General features: G+C 43.4%; 1 protein-coding gene and 1 long non-coding RNA gene across 2 annotated transcripts; one reads left to right on the plus strand and one right to left on the minus strand.

Annotated features, from left to right (window-relative positions):
* Positions 1-1,955: 1,955 nt before the first annotated feature.
* LOC141110722 (uncharacterized) lies at positions 1,956-6,815 on the minus strand. Its single transcript, XM_073602262.1, has 2 exons — positions 2,834-6,815; positions 1,956-2,701 (listed from the first exon to the last, which is right to left on the minus strand). Exon 1 carries the CDS (start codon positions 6,178-6,180, stop codon positions 4,210-4,212), a length of 1,971 nt encoding a protein of 656 aa, XP_073458363.1. The 5' UTR covers positions 6,181-6,815; the 3' UTR covers positions 1,956-2,701; positions 2,834-4,209.
* Positions 6,816-9,804: 2,989 nt separating this feature from the next.
* On the plus strand, positions 9,805-12,942 carry LOC141110723 (uncharacterized). The gene is made up of 3 exons (XR_012236325.1): positions 9,805-12,135; positions 12,268-12,412; positions 12,681-12,942. It is a non-coding gene; the product is annotated as an uncharacterized lncRNA (long non-coding RNA).
* The last annotated feature ends 5,438 nt before the right edge of the window (positions 12,943-18,380 follow it).

The following is an 18,380-nucleotide window of genomic DNA, read 5'->3' on the forward strand; positions in this document are numbered from 1 at the left end:
GCGTGCCCGCTGATCACACAGGAAGAGGACAAGGAGGAGGAGGAGAATTGTGTCAGCATGGAGGTGGAACCTTGCTCTCAGCATCAGCAACTGTCTTCAAGGGATCATTTACAGTCCGAAGAAACCCATGGACTTGTACTTGGCTGGGAGGAGGTAGCTGCGGATCATGTCGTTCTTAGTGACCCAGAGGACTCTGGACCGAATGCCTCAGCAAACCTATGCTGCATGGCCTCCCTGATCCTGAAAAGCCTGCCGAAGGATCCTCGTATTCGTGGTATCAAGGGGAGGGATAATTACTGGCTGGCAACCCTCCTTGATCCACGTTACAAGGGTAAGGTTGTGGACCTTATCTTGCCATTGCAGAGGGAGCAGAGGATGAAACATCTTCGAGAGGCCTTGCAGAAAGGTTTGTGCAATGCGTTTCCAGAGCCTGGGAGGTTACAATTTCCTGGTCCTCCTGGACAACGTGTTGCTGAGGCTTCGGTCAGTCACAGAAGGAGCGGTGGAGAAGGTGGCCATCTGATCGATGCGTTCAGACAATTCTTTTAGTCCACAACCCCAAGGTCTGATCGGTTCCAGCAACCATCGCCAGTGTCTGATTCACATGGTGCAGGATTGCCTAGGGGCAAGATCAGACTTGGACACCTTTGCCACCAAAAATCCTCTGGGTTACTGGGTCTTGAGGATGGATCACTGGCCAGAACTTGCACAGTATGCAATTGAGCTACTGGCCTGTCCTGCATCCAGCGTTCTTTCGGAACGCACATTCAGTGCTGCTGGAGGCTTTGTAACCTATCACAGGGTGCGCCTGTCCACCGAATCGGTCGATCGGCTGACCTTCATAAAAATGAATCAGTCTTGGATCACCAGCTACTAAGCACCTGATGCTGATGCAACCAATTTATTTTTTTTAATGTGAGATCCCTTCAAGACTGCCTATGCTGATTCTGAGTTACTATCCTGTTATGCTGAGTCACAATCCTCTTCCTCCTCAATTTTCATGCTGATAGTTTGTAAGAACATTTTCGGTTCTGGGCACCGCCACCAGTGACCAAGGCCCAATTTTTCTGCCCCTGTTTAACAGGGGCATGTAATTACAATTTTTGATGCAATACTTTGCAGCAGGGCTCATTCCTGCGCTCCAACTAGATTATCTGTGAGGGGTTGCAGTGTTGTGGCACCAGCACCAGTGCCCAAGGCCCAATTTTTCAGCCCCTGTTTAACAGGGGTGTATAATTACAATTTTTGATGAAATACTTTGCAGCAGGGCTCATTCCTGCACTCCAACTATAGCATCTGTGAGGGGCTGCTGTGTTGTGGCAATTTTTCTGTCCCTGTTTAACAGGGGCGTGTAATTACAATTTTTGATGCAATACTTTGCAGCAGGGCTCATTCCTGCACTCCAACTAGAGTATCTGTCAGGGGTTGTAGTGTTGTGGCACCAGCACCAGTGCCCAAGGCCCAATTTTTCAGCCCCTGTTCAACAGGGGCGTATAATTACAATTTTTGATGCAATACTTTACAGCAGGGCTCATTCCCGCGCTCCAACTATAGCATCTGTGAGGGGTTGCAGTGTTGTGGCAATTTTTCTGCCCCTGTTTAACAGGGGCGTGTAATTACAATTTTTGATGCTATACTTTGCAGCAGGGCTCATTCCTACACTCCAACTAGAGTATCTGTGAGGGGTTGCAGTGTTGTGGCACCAGCACCAGTGCCCAAGGCCCAATTTGTCAGCCCCTGTTTAACAGGGGCGTGTAATTACAATTTTTGATGCAATACTTTGCAGGAGGGCTCATTCCTGCACTCCAACTAGAGTATCTGTGAGGGGTTGCAGTGTTGTGGCACCAGTGCCTAAGGCCCAATTTTTCTGCCCCTGTTCAACAGAGACATGTAATTACAATTCTTGATCTAATATTTCACAGCATGTTTACATAAATGTATGACTCAGAGGGTTGGCCGTGTCATTGCCAACATCCCTTGTAATTTTTAGAACTAGATGTGTACCTCAAAATGGGATTTTAAGGGCAATGCAGAAATTGGCAGTGTTGAATTATAGTTAAAAAGAAGTTTATTGATACAAAAACGAATAGGATATACATGAACATACACATTGATCTAGTTAAGAATAATTATAAAAACATCAGATATATGGAAACATATGATGCATCCTACTGCTAGTTACAAGTACCACCCCCGATAGGTGTGATGGCGTCCTGATAGCAGATTTCCAACGCGTTTCAACTTATTGTAGGGATAAAGTCTTCCTCAGGGAGGGACTGCATCACATTCTAAAATTTTAAGTAACAGCATGATTATTGGTATATACTTAAATATTTGTTTGTTACCTATATCTATAGAAATCGCATTACAACAGAAAAGTATTATATGCGACTTACATTTGCGACTACAGAAATCGCATTACAACAGAAAAGTATTATATGCGACTTACATTTGCGACTACAGAAAATCGCATTACAACAGAAAAGTATTATATGCGACTTACATTTGCGACTACAGAAATCGCATTACAACAGAAAAGTATTATATGCGACTTACATTTGCATTTAACTGTGAAAAATCGCTTTCCCAGTGCTGGCAGGGGTCCTAACACGTGATTGTCAATGCTGCTCAAATATCCTCTACGGGATGGCCTGGTATATTGTGAAGAAACCAGTATTTGGCAGTCGTGATAATTAAACAACTGAAAAACATGAAGGTATAAGGGAAATGCTAAGAAATTGAACATCAAAGAGGTCGAAGAATGGAAATAATGGTGATTCGTAGGGGAAATAAGGTTCCCCAGGGCCATCATAGAGTAAAAGAGATCAAATACCTTAAATTGATTGTGTCAGGTGTATTGTTCCAAGTGGCAGGGAGCTCCGGTCCTGGAGTACCTCTCTGTAACAAAGCCAGTTGTGGAATGCTGCCTGTGGCCATCCCTGGCGTCCTAATATATGGGGTGTGGGCGTGGCTAAGTGATGGGCGTAGCCCTATTCTAGGTAGAGTCTCACATTCATTGGTGGTGCAGTGGAGGGGGTGCGACTTCAATTGGCTGCTGTCACTGTTTAGAGGAAGCACCTTTGTACAATGTATTGAGGGGAAGCGTCCACAAGCTTCCCTGTTATCTAGGTAGCAGACGCTTGGACCTCCTCCTTCCTTTTCTCCTCCCCGTGACGTGAAGCCTATTGCTTACACGTAGCCCATGTAATATGGGCACGGGGTGAGGCGGGGAGAGAGGTGCGTCTGGTTGCCGGGGCAATGTGCATATGACGTTGGGGTCACATGGCCCCGACGTCAGTTCCTAAAAGAGGGAGGGGCGCCGTGTGACTCCACAGCGCTATTGAGCAGTCTTATTCATGTTAAACCGGGCATCGGGGCATAGTAGCCCCGCTGTCTGACAAAAAAGTATCAGACTATGCACAGCGGTGTATGGGGTACTGTTCTATGCTGATGTCATAGATGTCACCAAGATATACAGTGACAAGTATGACAAAAAGTAGCAGGTCTATACTCCCTCATTTAGAGATGGAAAAAGGAAGGAAGAAAAATTGTATAAAAGAATTGCAAAGAATTGATTGAAATGGGGATAGTACTGATGAAATATGAAATATATATAATAAGAGAATGTGAAGGGGGATTTTTATTCTTAAATATGCCCAAACCTCTTTATGATGATTGTACTGTCATTGAGCGAATGGCAGAACATCAAAATTAGGGCTTATAACCACCGACACAGTAGGAAATCCCGGGGCATCAAAATAAGATCTGACGCCTTCGGGGTATTCGGGCCATGATGTTGCGTCATGGCCCCCCCCTGTGCCGGGTAGGGATAGTGGGCAGAATGGCAACGGTATCATTGGCCCTTTGTTTCAGCACTGAGAGGCGGATTCATATGGCACAGTCGCATGAAAAATGCATCTGCAGAAATAACAGCAATTAACATAATACTGTATACAAAATAGTTACACAAAAGAGATTACAGTAATTACAATAAATAAGTTTAATTAGAAAAACTCTCCTATATAGTTTCTGACTGGGTAGGGTGTAGAGTCTTAGCAGTTTAAGACATATGATCATCAATGGGGAGATAATGGGCCTATGGTGTTGTGGAGGAAGCCCTCTGTTTCTCCGCAAGGGGTACTGGAATAGAACTCCAGTTCTAGAAAAGCAGAGGTGCAAGGGAACAAAGAAGGTGAGAAAAAAATTATGTTAATCCGTTTTCCCCGAGCTGAAGCCCTCCAAGAAGGGTCTGAAACTTTCGGTTTCATTTAGGCCTGGGGGGGTAGTGGCCCTAAGGTACCTTATCCAGCGCATTTCACGCTGGAGGAGGACCTTGTTCCAGTCTCCCCCTCTGAGTGGCAAATGAATCCTATCAAGGACTGTGAAGTTCACCGAGGGTAGTCGGTAATTGTGATATCTGGCAACATGCCTTCCCAAAGGCAGATACAAGTTGCCGATTTGCATACTTTGCATATGTTTGTCGACACGTTTTCTAAATTCCTGTCTTGTTTTGCCCACGTAGAAGGCACCACACTGGCACTGCATGAGGTATACCACACCCTGCGTCTTGCAATTGGCAAAATGACGCAGGGAAAAACTTTCCCCATTAGGCAGTGCCAGTGTGGTCCTCCTACCGATGACTGGACATTGGGCACAGGAACCACATGGGTATGTACCCCATGTTTTACAGGGGTCCTTTCTTGCCGTGCCCTTGTATTCACTTTGGATGAGTGCATTTCCTATTGAGCCAGGTTTTCTATAGGTGATTTGGGGTTTAGGACCAATTAGTCCTTTCAGGATTGGATCATCTGTAAGGATGGACCAATATTTTGAGATAATTTTATTGATTTTAAAATGCTCATTAGAAAATCTCACAATAATCCTTGTAGTGTCGTCTTCTTTGGTTGGTTTCTTTGAGAAGATTAAATCCCTTCTATTGGTTTGCTTAACTCGGTTGAACGCTTTTTTTAAAGAGGATTTGGAGTAGCCTCTGTTCATGAGCCTAATGGTAAGTTTGTCCGCTTCGTGTTGAAAGTCTTCGTTGTTACTGCAGTTTCTTTTAAGGCGGAGAAACTGGCTGTAGGGAATGGATCTTTTCAGAGGTTCCGGGTGAAAGCTGTTTGCATGCAACAGGGTGTTGCCAGCAGTCTCCTTTCTGTAAAGTTTACTTGATAGTCCGCCCTCAGAGTTTTTAAAGATGGTAATGTCCAGGAAATTTACTTCATGGGTATCCGAGGTCATAGTGAAAAACAGGTTAAAAGCATTGTTGTTCATCAGCTTTAGACAGTCCCTCAATAATTCAGGGGGGCCGTCCCAGATGATGAAGAGATCGTCTATGTACCTCTGCCACATACATATGTGGCGAGTGTACACAGACGCTGCCTCCCCCTGTAGGAACTCCCTCTCCCACTCCCCCAGGTACAGGTTGGCATAGGAGGGTGCGCAGCACGTCCCCATAGCCACTCCCTGCACCTGGAGGTAGTGGGAGCCCTTGAAAAGGAAGGTGTTGTGTCTGAGGATGTAGTCCAGCATAGTTAGAATGAATGCATTGAATTTCCAGTCTGTTGTTGCTCTTTGTTGTAGGACACGTTCAATTGCAGCTATGCCTAAGTGGTGTGGGATACTATTATACAGCGATTCCACATCCACTGTAGCAAGTAGAGCTGAACTGGGAATGGATATTCCATCGAGGATTTGCAATAGATGTATGGTATCCCTTGTATACGATGGAAGTTCCATTACATGGGGTCTCAGGTATTGATCTATTATTTGGCTGATCCCCTCTGTGATGGAACCATTCCCGGAAATGATAGGTCTCCCTGGTGGGTCATTTAGTTTTTTATGCACTTTGGGTAGTGCATAAAAGGTGGGTTGACGTGGATGTCTAGTGCGTATAAAATCCCACGTGTCTTTATCTATTACCCCTTCATTGACAGATTCATCCACCAGGGAGAAGAATTCCTGGTTGAATTTGTCTACTGTGGAGGGAGAAATCTTTTTATAGCATTTGGTATCATTCAATATGTTAAAGCACATTTTTTCGTATTTGGCATTGTCCATAAGGACGATGTTCCCTCCCTTGTCCGATGCTTTGATTGTAATTTCTGTGTTGTTTTTAAGGGAGTTTAATGCCTTTTGTTGTTCCCGATTTAGGTTGCTTTTTTTGTTGTATTTTTCCATCTTGTTGATTTCTTTAGTGATCTGTCCTACAAATAGAGCTATGGCTGGATTCTGATTCAGTGGTGGAAATCTGTGTGATTTCCTTTTGTATTTTTTGGTGGTTTGGACTCTGCTGGGTTCCTCATATTCTTCTTCACTGCTTTCACTGTCAAGATCCCTCTCACAAAAATCCTCTATTGGGCCACTTTCTTGCAGTAATAGATTAAGATCTCTGAGAGCTCTAAAGTCTGCTGCTTTGAGATTAGGTTCCACTTCAGGTGTAGCCGTGGTTTTTTTAGTCGCATATAAGCTTTTGAGTAAAAGTTTTCTGGCGAACAGATTTATATCTTTGATGGTTTCAAAGCTGTCTAAACTCCGATTCGGACAAAAGGAGAGACCTAGAGACAAAACTTCCTGTTCTATTGTTGTGAGTTTGTGAGATGAGAGATTTATGACATTTAGTTTTCCTTCACCGGTGGAGCTGTCATGGATATCATTGAAAGTTGTGGTGGTGGGGTTGGAGGAGGTTGGGATTGTATGTTGCTCTTGTCTAAAAAAGTGTCTATATGGGTCTGCTGGGTTTTCGGAATCGCACCCTGTTCTTTGTAACTTTTTCCGGTATTCTGAGAGGATGAGCCTTTTGGGTTGCCCGGTATTGTCCCCCTAGTTCTACCCATGCCCCCTTCTCTTCCACCTCGTGTGCTTTCATTTGACTGGACGTCTGTGGTTCTTCTCTTGTGTGTTTGTTGAATCTCTCCCTCCATATCTGTTTGTTTGGGAAAGGGACCCTTTCTTTTGCCTCGAAATTTGCCCGCCTGGGATGAGGCTGAGGAGGAGGAGTTATTGGAAGGTGTGTCCGAAAGATAGTCATTGGTCTGGTTTATATTATTCTGTTTGGGAAATCTGTATACCCTCTGAGTCATACATTTATGTAAACAATTTATTAGGGTGGAAAATACACCCACACCTCATCTATCGTTGACTCAGACAGTTGGTTGTGGACTCTCCTTGAACCAAAAATAAATATTTAATCTAATTAATACGAGGCTCCACCCATCCTATTATATAATAAGGGATTTTCCTGTTTTAGGAGTGGAGCAGCCCAACTCAGTCATTGGAGAACCCCCGATGACCATTTATCTTTCTTTTTCTTTTTTCTGCTTTTGGGTTGAGTGTATTTCCACTAGGCAGTAACGACATACAATGGGGGACCTATTGGGGGGAGAATGGGAGGAACTTATGGCTAATATCCAAAAAGACTATCAAGACAAAGAACAGGTCACCTCAGACCTATCTTCACTTTTTTCATGCTTAACCAAAATACTAGAGAAAAAATCTGCCCTACACTGGCATATAGAATCTTTAGGACGCTACATCAGGGAGGGCATAAACCCTATAGGTCTACGAATACAAATATTCCCCACCCTGGATAACATTACCAAAGAACTGAAAACAAATTGGGAAACAAAACTAAATGAATGTTCCAAACACCTCATGCTACTGCTGCAAAACGAATACCAGCAGCAATTGAGAGGTATGGACATGGAAATCCAAACACTTTATACCCGACTTTCCGCCCTCAAAAAACACGAACAATATACAGTATATGAGAAAAAACTGAAGGAACACCTAGAAATCTTCAGCAAAAATATTCTCATAAAAAAGGAGAAAAAATACTGGAGGGATAAAAACGCTTTTGGCGAAGGCAGGGCATATAAGTGGAATACCAATTCACAAATAAGAAAAAGTTCCAGATTTCCCAAACAGAATAATATAAACCAGACCAATGACTATCTTTCGGACACACCTTCCAATAACTCCTCCTCCTCAGCCTCATCCCAGGCGGGCAAATTTCGAGGCAAAAGAAAGGGTCCCTTTCCCAAACAAACAGATATGGAGGGAGAGATTCAACAAACACACAAGAGAAGAACCACAGACGTCCAGTCAAATGAAAGCACACGAGGTGGGTGAGAAGGGGGCATGGGTAGAACTAGGGGGACAATACCGGGCAACCCAAAAGGCTCATCCTCTCAGAATACCGGAAAAAGTTACAAAGAACAGGGTGCGATTCCGAAAACCCAGCAGACCCATATAGACACTTTTTTAGACAAGAGCAACATACAATCCCAACCTCCTCCAACCCCACCACCACAACTTTCAATGATATCCATGACAGCTCCACCGGTGAAGGAAAACTAAATGTCATAAATCTCTCATCTCACAAACTCACAACAATAGAACAGGAAGTTTTGTCTCTAGGTCTCTCCTTTTGTCCGAATCGGAGTTTAGACAGCTTTGAAACCATCAAAGATATAAATCTGTTCGCCAGAAAACTTTTACTCAAAAGCTTATATGCGACTAAAAAAACCACGGCTACACCTGAAGTGGAACCTAATCTCAAAGCAGCAGACTTTAGAGCTCTCAGAGATCTTAATCTATTACTGCAAGAAAGTGGCCCAATAGAGGATTTTTGTGAGAGGGATCTTGACAGTGAAAGCAGTGAAGAAGAATATGAGGAACCCAGCAGAGTCCAAACCACCAAAAAATACAAAAGGAAATCACACAGATTTCCACCACTGAATCAGAATCCAGCCATAGCTCTATTTGTAGGACAGATCACTAAAGAAATCAACAAGATGGAAAAATACAACAAAAAAAGCAACCTAAATCGGGAACAACAAAAGGCATTAAACTCCCTTAAAAACAACACAGAAATTACAATCAAAGCATCGGACAAGGGAGGGAACATCGTCCTTATGGACAATGCCAAATACGAAAAAATGTGCTTTAACATATTGAATGATACCAAATGCTATAAAAAGATTTCTCCCTCCACAGTAGACAAATTCAACCAGGAATTCTTCTCCCTGGTGGATGAATCTGTCAATGAAGGGGTAATAGATAAAGACACGTGGGATTTTATACGCACTAGACATCCACGTCAACCCACCTTTTATGCACTACCCAAAGTGCATAAAAAACTAAATGACCCACCAGGGAGACCTATCATTTCCGGGAATGGTTCCATCACAGAGGGGATCAGCCAAATAATAGATCAATACCTGAGACCCCATGTAATGGAACTTCCATCGTATACAAGGGATACCATACATCTATTGCAAATCCTCGATGGAATATCCATTCCCAGTTCAGCTCTACTTGCTACAGTGGATGTGGAATCGCTGTATAATAGTATCCCACACCACTTAGGCATAGCTGCAATTGAACGTGTCCTACAACAAAGAGCAACAACAGACTGGAAATTCAATGCATTCATTCTAACTATGCTGGACTACATCCTCAGACACAACACCTTCCTTTTCAAGGGCTCCCACTACCTCCAGGTGCAGGGAGTGGCTATGGGGACGTGCTGCGCACCCTCCTATGCCAACCTGTACCTGGGGGAGTGGGAGAGGGAGTTCCTACAGGGGGAGGCAGCGTCTGTGTACACTCGCCACATATGTATGTGGCAGAGGTACATAGACGATCTCTTCATCATCTGGGACGGCCCCCCTGAATTATTGAGGGACTGTCTAAAGCTGATGAACAACAATGCTTTTAACCTGTTTTTCACTATGACCTCGGATACCCATGAAGTAAATTTCCTGGACATTACCATCTTTAAAAACTCTGACTATCAAGTAAACTTTACAGAAAGGAGACTGCTGGCAACACCCTGTTGCATGCAAACAGCTTTCACCCGGAACCTCTGAAAAGATCCATTCCCTACAGCCAGTTTCTCCGCCTTAAAAGAAACTGCAGTAACAACGAAGACTTTCAACACGAAGCGGACAAACTTACCATTAGGCTCATGAACAGAGGCTACTCCAAATCCTCTTTAAAAAAAGCGTTCAACCGAGTTAAGCAAACCAATAGAAGGGATTTAATCTTCTCAAAGAAACCAACCAAAGAAGACGACACTACAAGGATTATTGTGAGATTTTCTAATGAGCATTTTAAAATCAATAAAATTATCTCAAAATATTGGTCCATCCTTACAGATGATCCAATCCTGAAAGGACTAATTGGTCCTAAACCCCAAATCACCTATAGAAAACCTGGCTCAATAGGAAATGCACTCATCCAAAGTGAATACAAGGGCACGGCAAGAAAGGACCCCTGTAAAACATGGGGTACATACCCATGTGGTTCCTGTGCCCAATGTCCAGTCATCGGTAGGAGGACCACACTGGCACTGCCTAATGGGGAAAGTTTTTCCCTGCGTCATTTTGCCAATTGCAAGACGCAGGGTGTGGTATACCTCATGCAGTGCCAGTGTGGTGCCTTCTACGTGGGCAAAACAAGACAGGAATTTAGAAAACGTGTCGACAAACATATGCAAAGTATGCAAATCGGCAACTTGTATCTGCCTTTGGGAAGGCATGTTGCCAGATATCACAATTACCGACTACCCTCGGTGAACTTCACAGTCCTTGATAGGATTCATTTGCCACTCAGAGGGGGAGACTGGAACAAGGTCCTCCTCCAGCGTGAAATGCGCTGGATAAGGTACCTTAGGGCCACTACCCCCCCAGGCCTAAATGAAACCGAAAGTTTCAGACCCTTCTTGGAGGGCTTCAGCTCGGGGAAAACGGATTAACATAATTTTTTTCTCACCTTCTTTGTTCCCTTGCACCTCTGCTTTTCTAGAACTGGAGTTCTATTCCAGTACCCCTTGCGGAGAAACAGAGGGCTTCCTCCACAACACCATAGGCCCATTATCTCCCCATTGATGATCATATGTCTTAAACTGCTAAGACTCTACACCCTACCCAGTCAGAAACTATATAGGAGAGTTTTTCTAATTAAACTTATTTATTGTAATTACTGTAATCTCTTTTGTGTAACTATTTTGTATACAGTATTATGTTAATTGCTGTTATTTCTGCAGATGCATTTTTCATGCGACTGTGCCATATGAATCCGCCTCTCAGTGCTGAAACAAAGGGCCAATGATACCGTTGCCATTCTGCCCACTATCCCTACCCGGCACAGGGGGGGGCCATGACGCAACATCATGGCCCGAATACCCCGAAGGCGTCAGATCTTATTTTGATGCCCCGGGATTTCCTACTGTGTCGGTGGTTATAAGCCCTAATTTTGATGTTCTGCCATTCGCTCAATGACAGTACAATCATCATAAAGAGGTTTGGGCATATTTAAGAATAAAAATCCCCCTTCACATTCTCTTATTATATATATTTCATATTTCATCAGTACTATCCCCATTTCAATCAATTCTTTGCAATTCTTTTATACAATTTTTCTTCCTTCCTTTTTCCATCTCTAAATGAGGGAGTATAGACCTGCTACTTTTTGTCATACTTGTCACTGTATATCTTGGTGACATCTATGACATCAGCATAGAACAGTACCCCATACACCGCTGTGCATAGTCTGATACTTTTTTGTCAGACAGCGGGGCTACTATGCCCCGATGCCCGGTTTAACATGAATAAGACTGCTCAATAGCGCTGTGGAGTCACACGGCGCCCCTCCCTCTTTTAGGAACTGACGTCGGGGCCATGTGACCCCAACGTCATATGCACATTGCCCCGGCAACCAGACGCACCTCTCTCCCCGCCTCACCCCGTGCCCATATTACATGGGCTACGTGTAAGCAATAGGCTTCACGTCACGGGGAGGAGAAAAGGAAGGAGGAGGTCCAAGCGTCTGCTACCTAGATAACAGGGAAGCTTGTGGACGCTTCCCCTCAATACATTGTACAAAGGTGCTTCCTCTAAACAGTGACAGCAGCCAATTGAAGTCGCACCCCCTCCACTGCACCACCAATGAATGTGAGACTCTACCTAGAATAGGGCTACGCCCATCACTTAGCCACGCCCACACCCCATATATTAGGACGCCAGGGATGGCCACAGGCAGCATTCCACAACTGGCTTTGTTACAGAGAGGTACTCCAGGACCGGAGCTCCCTGCCACTTGGAACAATACACCTGACACAATCAATTTAAGGTATTTGATCTCTTTTACTCTATGATGGCCCTGGGGAACCTTATTTCCCCTACGAATCACCATTATTTCCATTCTTCGACCTCTTTGATGTTCAATTTCTTAGCATTTCCCTTATACCTTCATGTTTTTCAGTTGTTTAATTATCACGACTGCCAAATACTGGTTTCTTCACAATATACCAGGCCATCCCGTAGAGGATATTTGAGCAGCATTGACAATCACGTGTTAGGACCCCTGCCAGCACTGGGAAAGCGATTTTTCACAGTTAAATGCAAATGTAAGTCGCATATAATACTTTTCTGTTGTAATGCGATTTCTGTAGTCGCAAATGTAAGTCGCATATAATACTTTTCTGTTGTAATGCGATTTTCTGTAGTCGCAAATGTAAGTCGCATATAATACTTTTCTGTTGTAATGCGATTTCTGTAGTCGCAAATGTAAGTCGCATATAATACTTTTCTGTTGTAATGCGATTTCTATAGATATAGGTAACAAACAAATATTTAAGTATATACCAATAATCATGCTGTTACTTAAAATTTTAGAATGTGATGCAGTCCCTCCCTGAGGAAGACTTTATCCCTACAATAAGTTGAAACGCGTTGGAAATCTGCTATCAGGACGCCATCACACCTATCGGGGGTGGTACTTGTAACTAGCAGTAGGATGCATCATATGTTTCCATATATCTGATGTTTTTATAATTATTCTTAACTAGATCAATGTGTATGTTCATGTATATCCTATTCGTTTTTGTATCAATAAACTTCTTTTTAACTATAATTCAACACTGCCAATTTCTGCATTGCCCTTAAAATCCCATTTTGAGGTACACATCTAGTTCTAAATATTTCACAGCATGGCCCATTCCTGCGTCCACCAAGAGTAACTGTGAGGGCTTACAGTGTTGTGGCAACACCCCCACCACCACCAAAGGCCCAGTTTTTCTGCCCCTGTTCAACAGGTGCATGTAATTACAATTCTTGATATAATATTTCACAGCAGTACCCATTCCAGCGCCCACCAAGAGCAACTGTGAGGACTTACAGTGTTGTGGCACCAGCACCACCACCATCACCACCAAAGGCCCAATTTTTCTACCACTGTTCAACAATGGCATTTAATTACAATTCTTGATCTAATATTTCACAGCAGGGCCCGTTCCTGCGCCCACCAAGAGTAACTGTGAGGGCTTACAGTGTTGTGGCAACACCAACACCCAAGGCCCCAATTTCTGCAGAGTATATAGGGGAGGCCCCTACTTTCAAACATCCAACTTACAAACGACTCCTACTTGCAAATGGAAGGAGACAACAGGAAGTGAGATGAAATCTACCCCTAGGAAGGGAAATTCTCTCCTGTAAGAGTTAATATGAGAAAAACGTGTCTCCTCTTCACTGATGCTTTATCACCAATCCTTGTTTCACTAAAAACCACAAATTTTCAAAAAACATTTGTTATTGTCACAGAAAGTGAGGTGAAATCGTCTAAAGAGGTGCACAGACAGCAAAACAAATGTTACAGGGGTGATAACCCTTCCCTATGTTTTCCAAAAAGCTTAAAAATAGATTTTTTGGCTGGAGCTACACTTTAAAAATGTACCAGTTCAAAATTACAAACAGATTCTACTTAACAACAAACCTACAGTCCCTGTCTCATTTGCACCGCCTATATACTGCTGTTCAGGGTATATAGGGCCTGGGGGCCCCATGCCTTTCCTTTTTTTAAGGGCCTGGTAATGGACTGGGGGTGGGGGGTACCCATGCAGTTTGTCTCACTGATTTTCATCCATATTGCCGGGACCCGACATTACATTAAAGCCGCAAGCAGTTTTAAATGACTTTTATTCCTCTACAAATGTTATTTTGTGCAGGGACTGTTCTAAGCACGGGAAACACGCGCCACTTTACAGGCATACTATAGACACCCCCCAGGTATGATATTTAAAGGAATATTTCACTTTTTTTTTTTCACTTTAAGCATCATTAAAATCACTGGTCCCGAAAAAACGTCCGTTTTTAAAAGTTTTTTTTGCATTGATGTCCCCTGGGGCAGGACCCGGTTACCCAAACCCTTTTTAGGGCAATAACTTGCATATTAGCCTTTAAAATTAGCACTTTTGATTTTGAACGTTCGAGTCCCATAGACTTTAATGGGGTTCTAAAGTTTGCGCAAACTTTCGTTCCGTTCGCAGGTTCTGGTGCGAACCGAACCGGGGGGGTGTTCGGTTAATCCCTACTGGTCACCTGAGTGTAAAAATGGAGCACAGGGCCTGGCAGCGAAAGGGTTCATACAGTAAGCTCCTGCATAGAGGCACCATTTCACACTGGAATCCTGCACATTGTCAGGGCTGGGCTCAGCCCTTCCTTCTCTGAACTGGCCGCACAGCTGTCGGCTAATTGCCATCTCCTATCTCTCCACAGTGACTCACCTGTTGATGATATCGTGCTCGTCAGTCCTGCCTACTTAAGCCGTCCAGCCCAGATGATCTCTGCCTTCACCTTGGTCACTAGATCTCTAGAGACACTCTCCTGTGTTCCTGTTAGACTTGCTTGGCTGACATTCCTTCCGGCTCCAGATCCTTCTTGCTGTTCTACTACTCTCATCTCTGGCTCCCTGTCGTTTTGGCTTGTCTGACTATCTGTTCCGGCTCCTGAATTCTGGCTATGTTTTGACTACATTTACCTTGTTTACCTTTTTTTATCATTATTAAACAAGTGAGATTTAACTGTTCTTTCTGTCTCAGTCTGATTCATGGTTTCTGACACACAGATCTTGAAGAAATACATAAAGCACATTAAGCTTAAGCACATAAGTTTCCAGGAAGAATACATATGACTCTGTACTTAGACTTTTGCTGTTCAGCTTAAAAAGGACCTTCACAGCAGGATTGCCAGTTATTATTTTTAATAAAAGCTGCTGCATGTTTAAAATACTGACAGCAACTCTCAGTTTAAAATTATACTGACATGTTAAAGCATTTGTTACCCTATAAAAGAATGGATCCTGTTCCTTTAAAGTATGTTATACAGCATAGTGCTTGTTGTACTGTGTAATTTGGCCCCCTGTATCACCTGAAATACATGGCTGATCCTGCCTGGTTCTGCCCTCCCCCCTGTAAACTCACCACGGTTTATCATGGCTGCTGAGCCGTGACACCGTGGTTAGTTTACGTGCCTCCATCATCCGCAGCTCTCCTGTCTACCTCTGCCTCCCTGTCTGTCAGTTGTGACAGTGCCTGCCCCTTCCCCTCCTCCTGCTGAAATTACTTTTAATGTTTCATATAATCCTGTGTGTTTTGTTATGCTATGTGCCCCAGTCTCTGTTTTATGAAAAAAAATCCCTTTCTATATCTGATTTCAAAGCACCACTCATGTGACCGGACACCTCTCTCGCCAAGACTGACGTCAGCGGAGGATTCTTGGCCCCTCCCACTGTGGCTGTCAGATCGAGAGAGGGGAGAGGCGGCCAGTCAGTGCTGAGTGGCGCTCTGAAATCATGTATAGGACACATTTTTCTTATAAAACACAGAGACAGGGGCACATAGCATAACAAAACACACAGGATTATATGAAGATATCACAGTGGCTTAACTTTAAAGCTTATATATAATTTTGGTGACTGGGTTTATATTTACTTTAAAGGAGAGCTCCAGAATTTATCAGTAGAGGTTAATGTAATTTCTTAAAGCATAGCAAGGCAAAAAAACAAAAACAAAACTATTTAGTCTCTCTTTAATACATGCTAATTCCCCAATGTTTTATCAATTTAAAGTTCACACACATGTTGCAGGAAAAAAGATGTGCATTTATTATTTTTTCCCTCAGGAACTTGCTAAGCATTGCACCTGTGGATCAGGGGTGCAATGTCAGGCATCTGCAGACAAGCCCTGCAGTTTTCAGCCCGTACCTCTGATACGTGCTAATTGTTTACTAGCTGCAGGGCTTGTGAATAAAGTACCAGAGCACTCATCAGCGCCCTCGCAGTTCAATGAGAACTACAAGTTGTCAGCTGCAACGAGTGACGGTATTTGTAGTTCTCTCATTTACAGATCACTGTGAATTAAAGTGGAACTTTACTTAAAGAGGAGTTCCCATTTTAAAAAAAAATTAAAAGTCAGCAGCTACAAATACTGCAGCTGCTGACTTTTAATAATCGGACACTTACCTGTCCCAGGGTCCAGCAATGTGGGGGATAGAAGCCCCGCTCCTCTCCCTCTCCGTTCGGCTTCACAGCCGAGCACCCACTGCGCATGCGTGAGCGGCGCCGCGCGCCGTGATTGGCCGCTCAGTCATCTGGGACCTGTAATGTGTCCCAGATGATTGACAAGAGGGAGGGGGCAGAGCTAAGCCCTTCCTGCACCGAGGGGAAGTAACCAGCCCAGGCACTGAAGGAGGCAGACTACGAGGAACCCCCTAGCAAAAGCCATTTAGAGGAGAATTAAAAAAAAATTTTTTCCAAATGTTTTTTTTTTTTTTTTTTTTAGGCACTATATTTTTAGGCACTGACGACTTTGTAGAGGCCGGTCTGCTGACAGCCTTAAAGTAGAAGTCCACCCTAAGGCCTCAGTACAGCTTTTTTTTTTTTTTTTTACTGAGCTAAAATACAGCCTATTAATTGTAATGTGCCTATGTACACAGGTGCGTAAACAAGCGCCGTGCATTCAAAAAAATAGAAAAAACTGCTCTTTTGGTCGCATATACGCGAAAGTGCATGTAAATATGCGCAAATACATACAAAAAAAAATGTCTCAAAAAGTGCTCAAACAGGAGCATCGTGCAAATCTACATGCATCCACGATCTAAGACTAACCTATCTATCCCTGTAAAAAAAGAATTGCTATACATACCTTTTCTGAAGCCGCTCCGGTGTGACAGCCGACAACAGCTGGGAAATGAATGGGAAGTGACATCACCCACAGAGTTACTATGGAGCTTCCATTGTCGGTTGCCTCCTCTATACCTGCCTCCACAGAGAAGTTGCCTCTGGCAGCTCAGCTTCAGAAAAGGTATGTATTGCAATTTCTTCTTTACAGGGCTAAATAGGTTAGTCTTAGATTGTGGATGCCTGTAGATTTAGGGATTTTAGTGTTAGGGTGGACTTCTACTTTAAAGCGGAATTAAACCCTTCTATCCTTTACAGCTAAGAAAGCTTCCTCTGTTTGATCTGCAAATGCCATGGTGCTGCGCATGTGATCAGTTATGACTCCAGCCATTTGATTGTTTGATGGTTTGACTGTGGACACAAGCAAATGTGACAGTTAGCAATCCTGGCATTCCAGGAATGTAAAAACATGAAAACACGGAAACCATTAAATCAATGGCTTTAATTTCACTTTATGATTTACTGCTGTTCAGGGGCTCTGGACTTTAGCAAAATGGGAGCCTCCAGCAAGAAGAAACAGGAGCAATGCAGGAGGCATATTACAGCACACACACATTTTGGTAGCATAATTATTAATGTGGAATGTATGTTTTTTGCTAAAGAACATTATTTTTTATCACAATTTTATAAGACAATTTTTGCTTTAATGACATGGCTGCGTGGGCAGAGCCGTGCACAGCCTCGCTATTTTCAAAATGTATCAGTGGGGAGAAGATCCACCACCCATTGTCACAGAAAAGGGGGATCGGGGGTGCAGGTGAACTTATCCTTTAAATAAACTGCAAGTACAGAAAAATAATTGTTGATGCACTGGAAGTGTAATGTGCTCATGCCTTCCTCTTTGACATGGAAACACAGGGGTTGATTTACTAAAACTGGAGTGCGCAAAATCTGGGGCAGCTCTGCATAGAATCCAACCAGCTTCCTTTTTTTTGTCAAAGCTTTATTGAAGAAGCTGATTGGCTACCACCAGCTGCACCAGATTTTTCACTCTCCAGCTTTAGTAATTCAACTCAATAGTGTATTTTAAGCTCTGATTTTCTAAGCACAAGGTCTTACAGCGCATGGAAGTTATCAGCTCACAAGCTTTCTGACAAATTCAGCAGCTTTATTTGCACTTAAAGTGACATTAAACCCAAAACCAAAAACGTAATCTATTGCAGCTTACCAATCATTAGATATGATGGCTGCATGAGTCTTCTTTTTTTCTTCCTCTGGAAGATGGAGCACAGGGTGCAGAGTAGACAGCAGCATTGTCAGCCTGGGGGTAGGGGAGTGTTAGATGTACTAGCAGATTTAGATACACTAACAAACTGAAGCCAAACTCTAGCTCACACAGCAGTTACTGTTCTTTTGAGATG

Source organism: Aquarana catesbeiana, linkage group LG10 (assembly GCF_042186555.1).
Source record: "Aquarana catesbeiana isolate 2022-GZ linkage group LG10, ASM4218655v1, whole genome shotgun sequence".
Taxonomy (NCBI): domain Eukaryota; kingdom Metazoa; phylum Chordata; class Amphibia; order Anura; family Ranidae; genus Aquarana; species Aquarana catesbeiana.

Coding starts and splice junctions, on each gene's coding strand:
- LOC141110722 (XM_073602262.1), bottom strand. CDS start 6,180: ATGGAAAAATACAACAAAAAAAGCAACCTAAATCGGGAACAACAAAAG.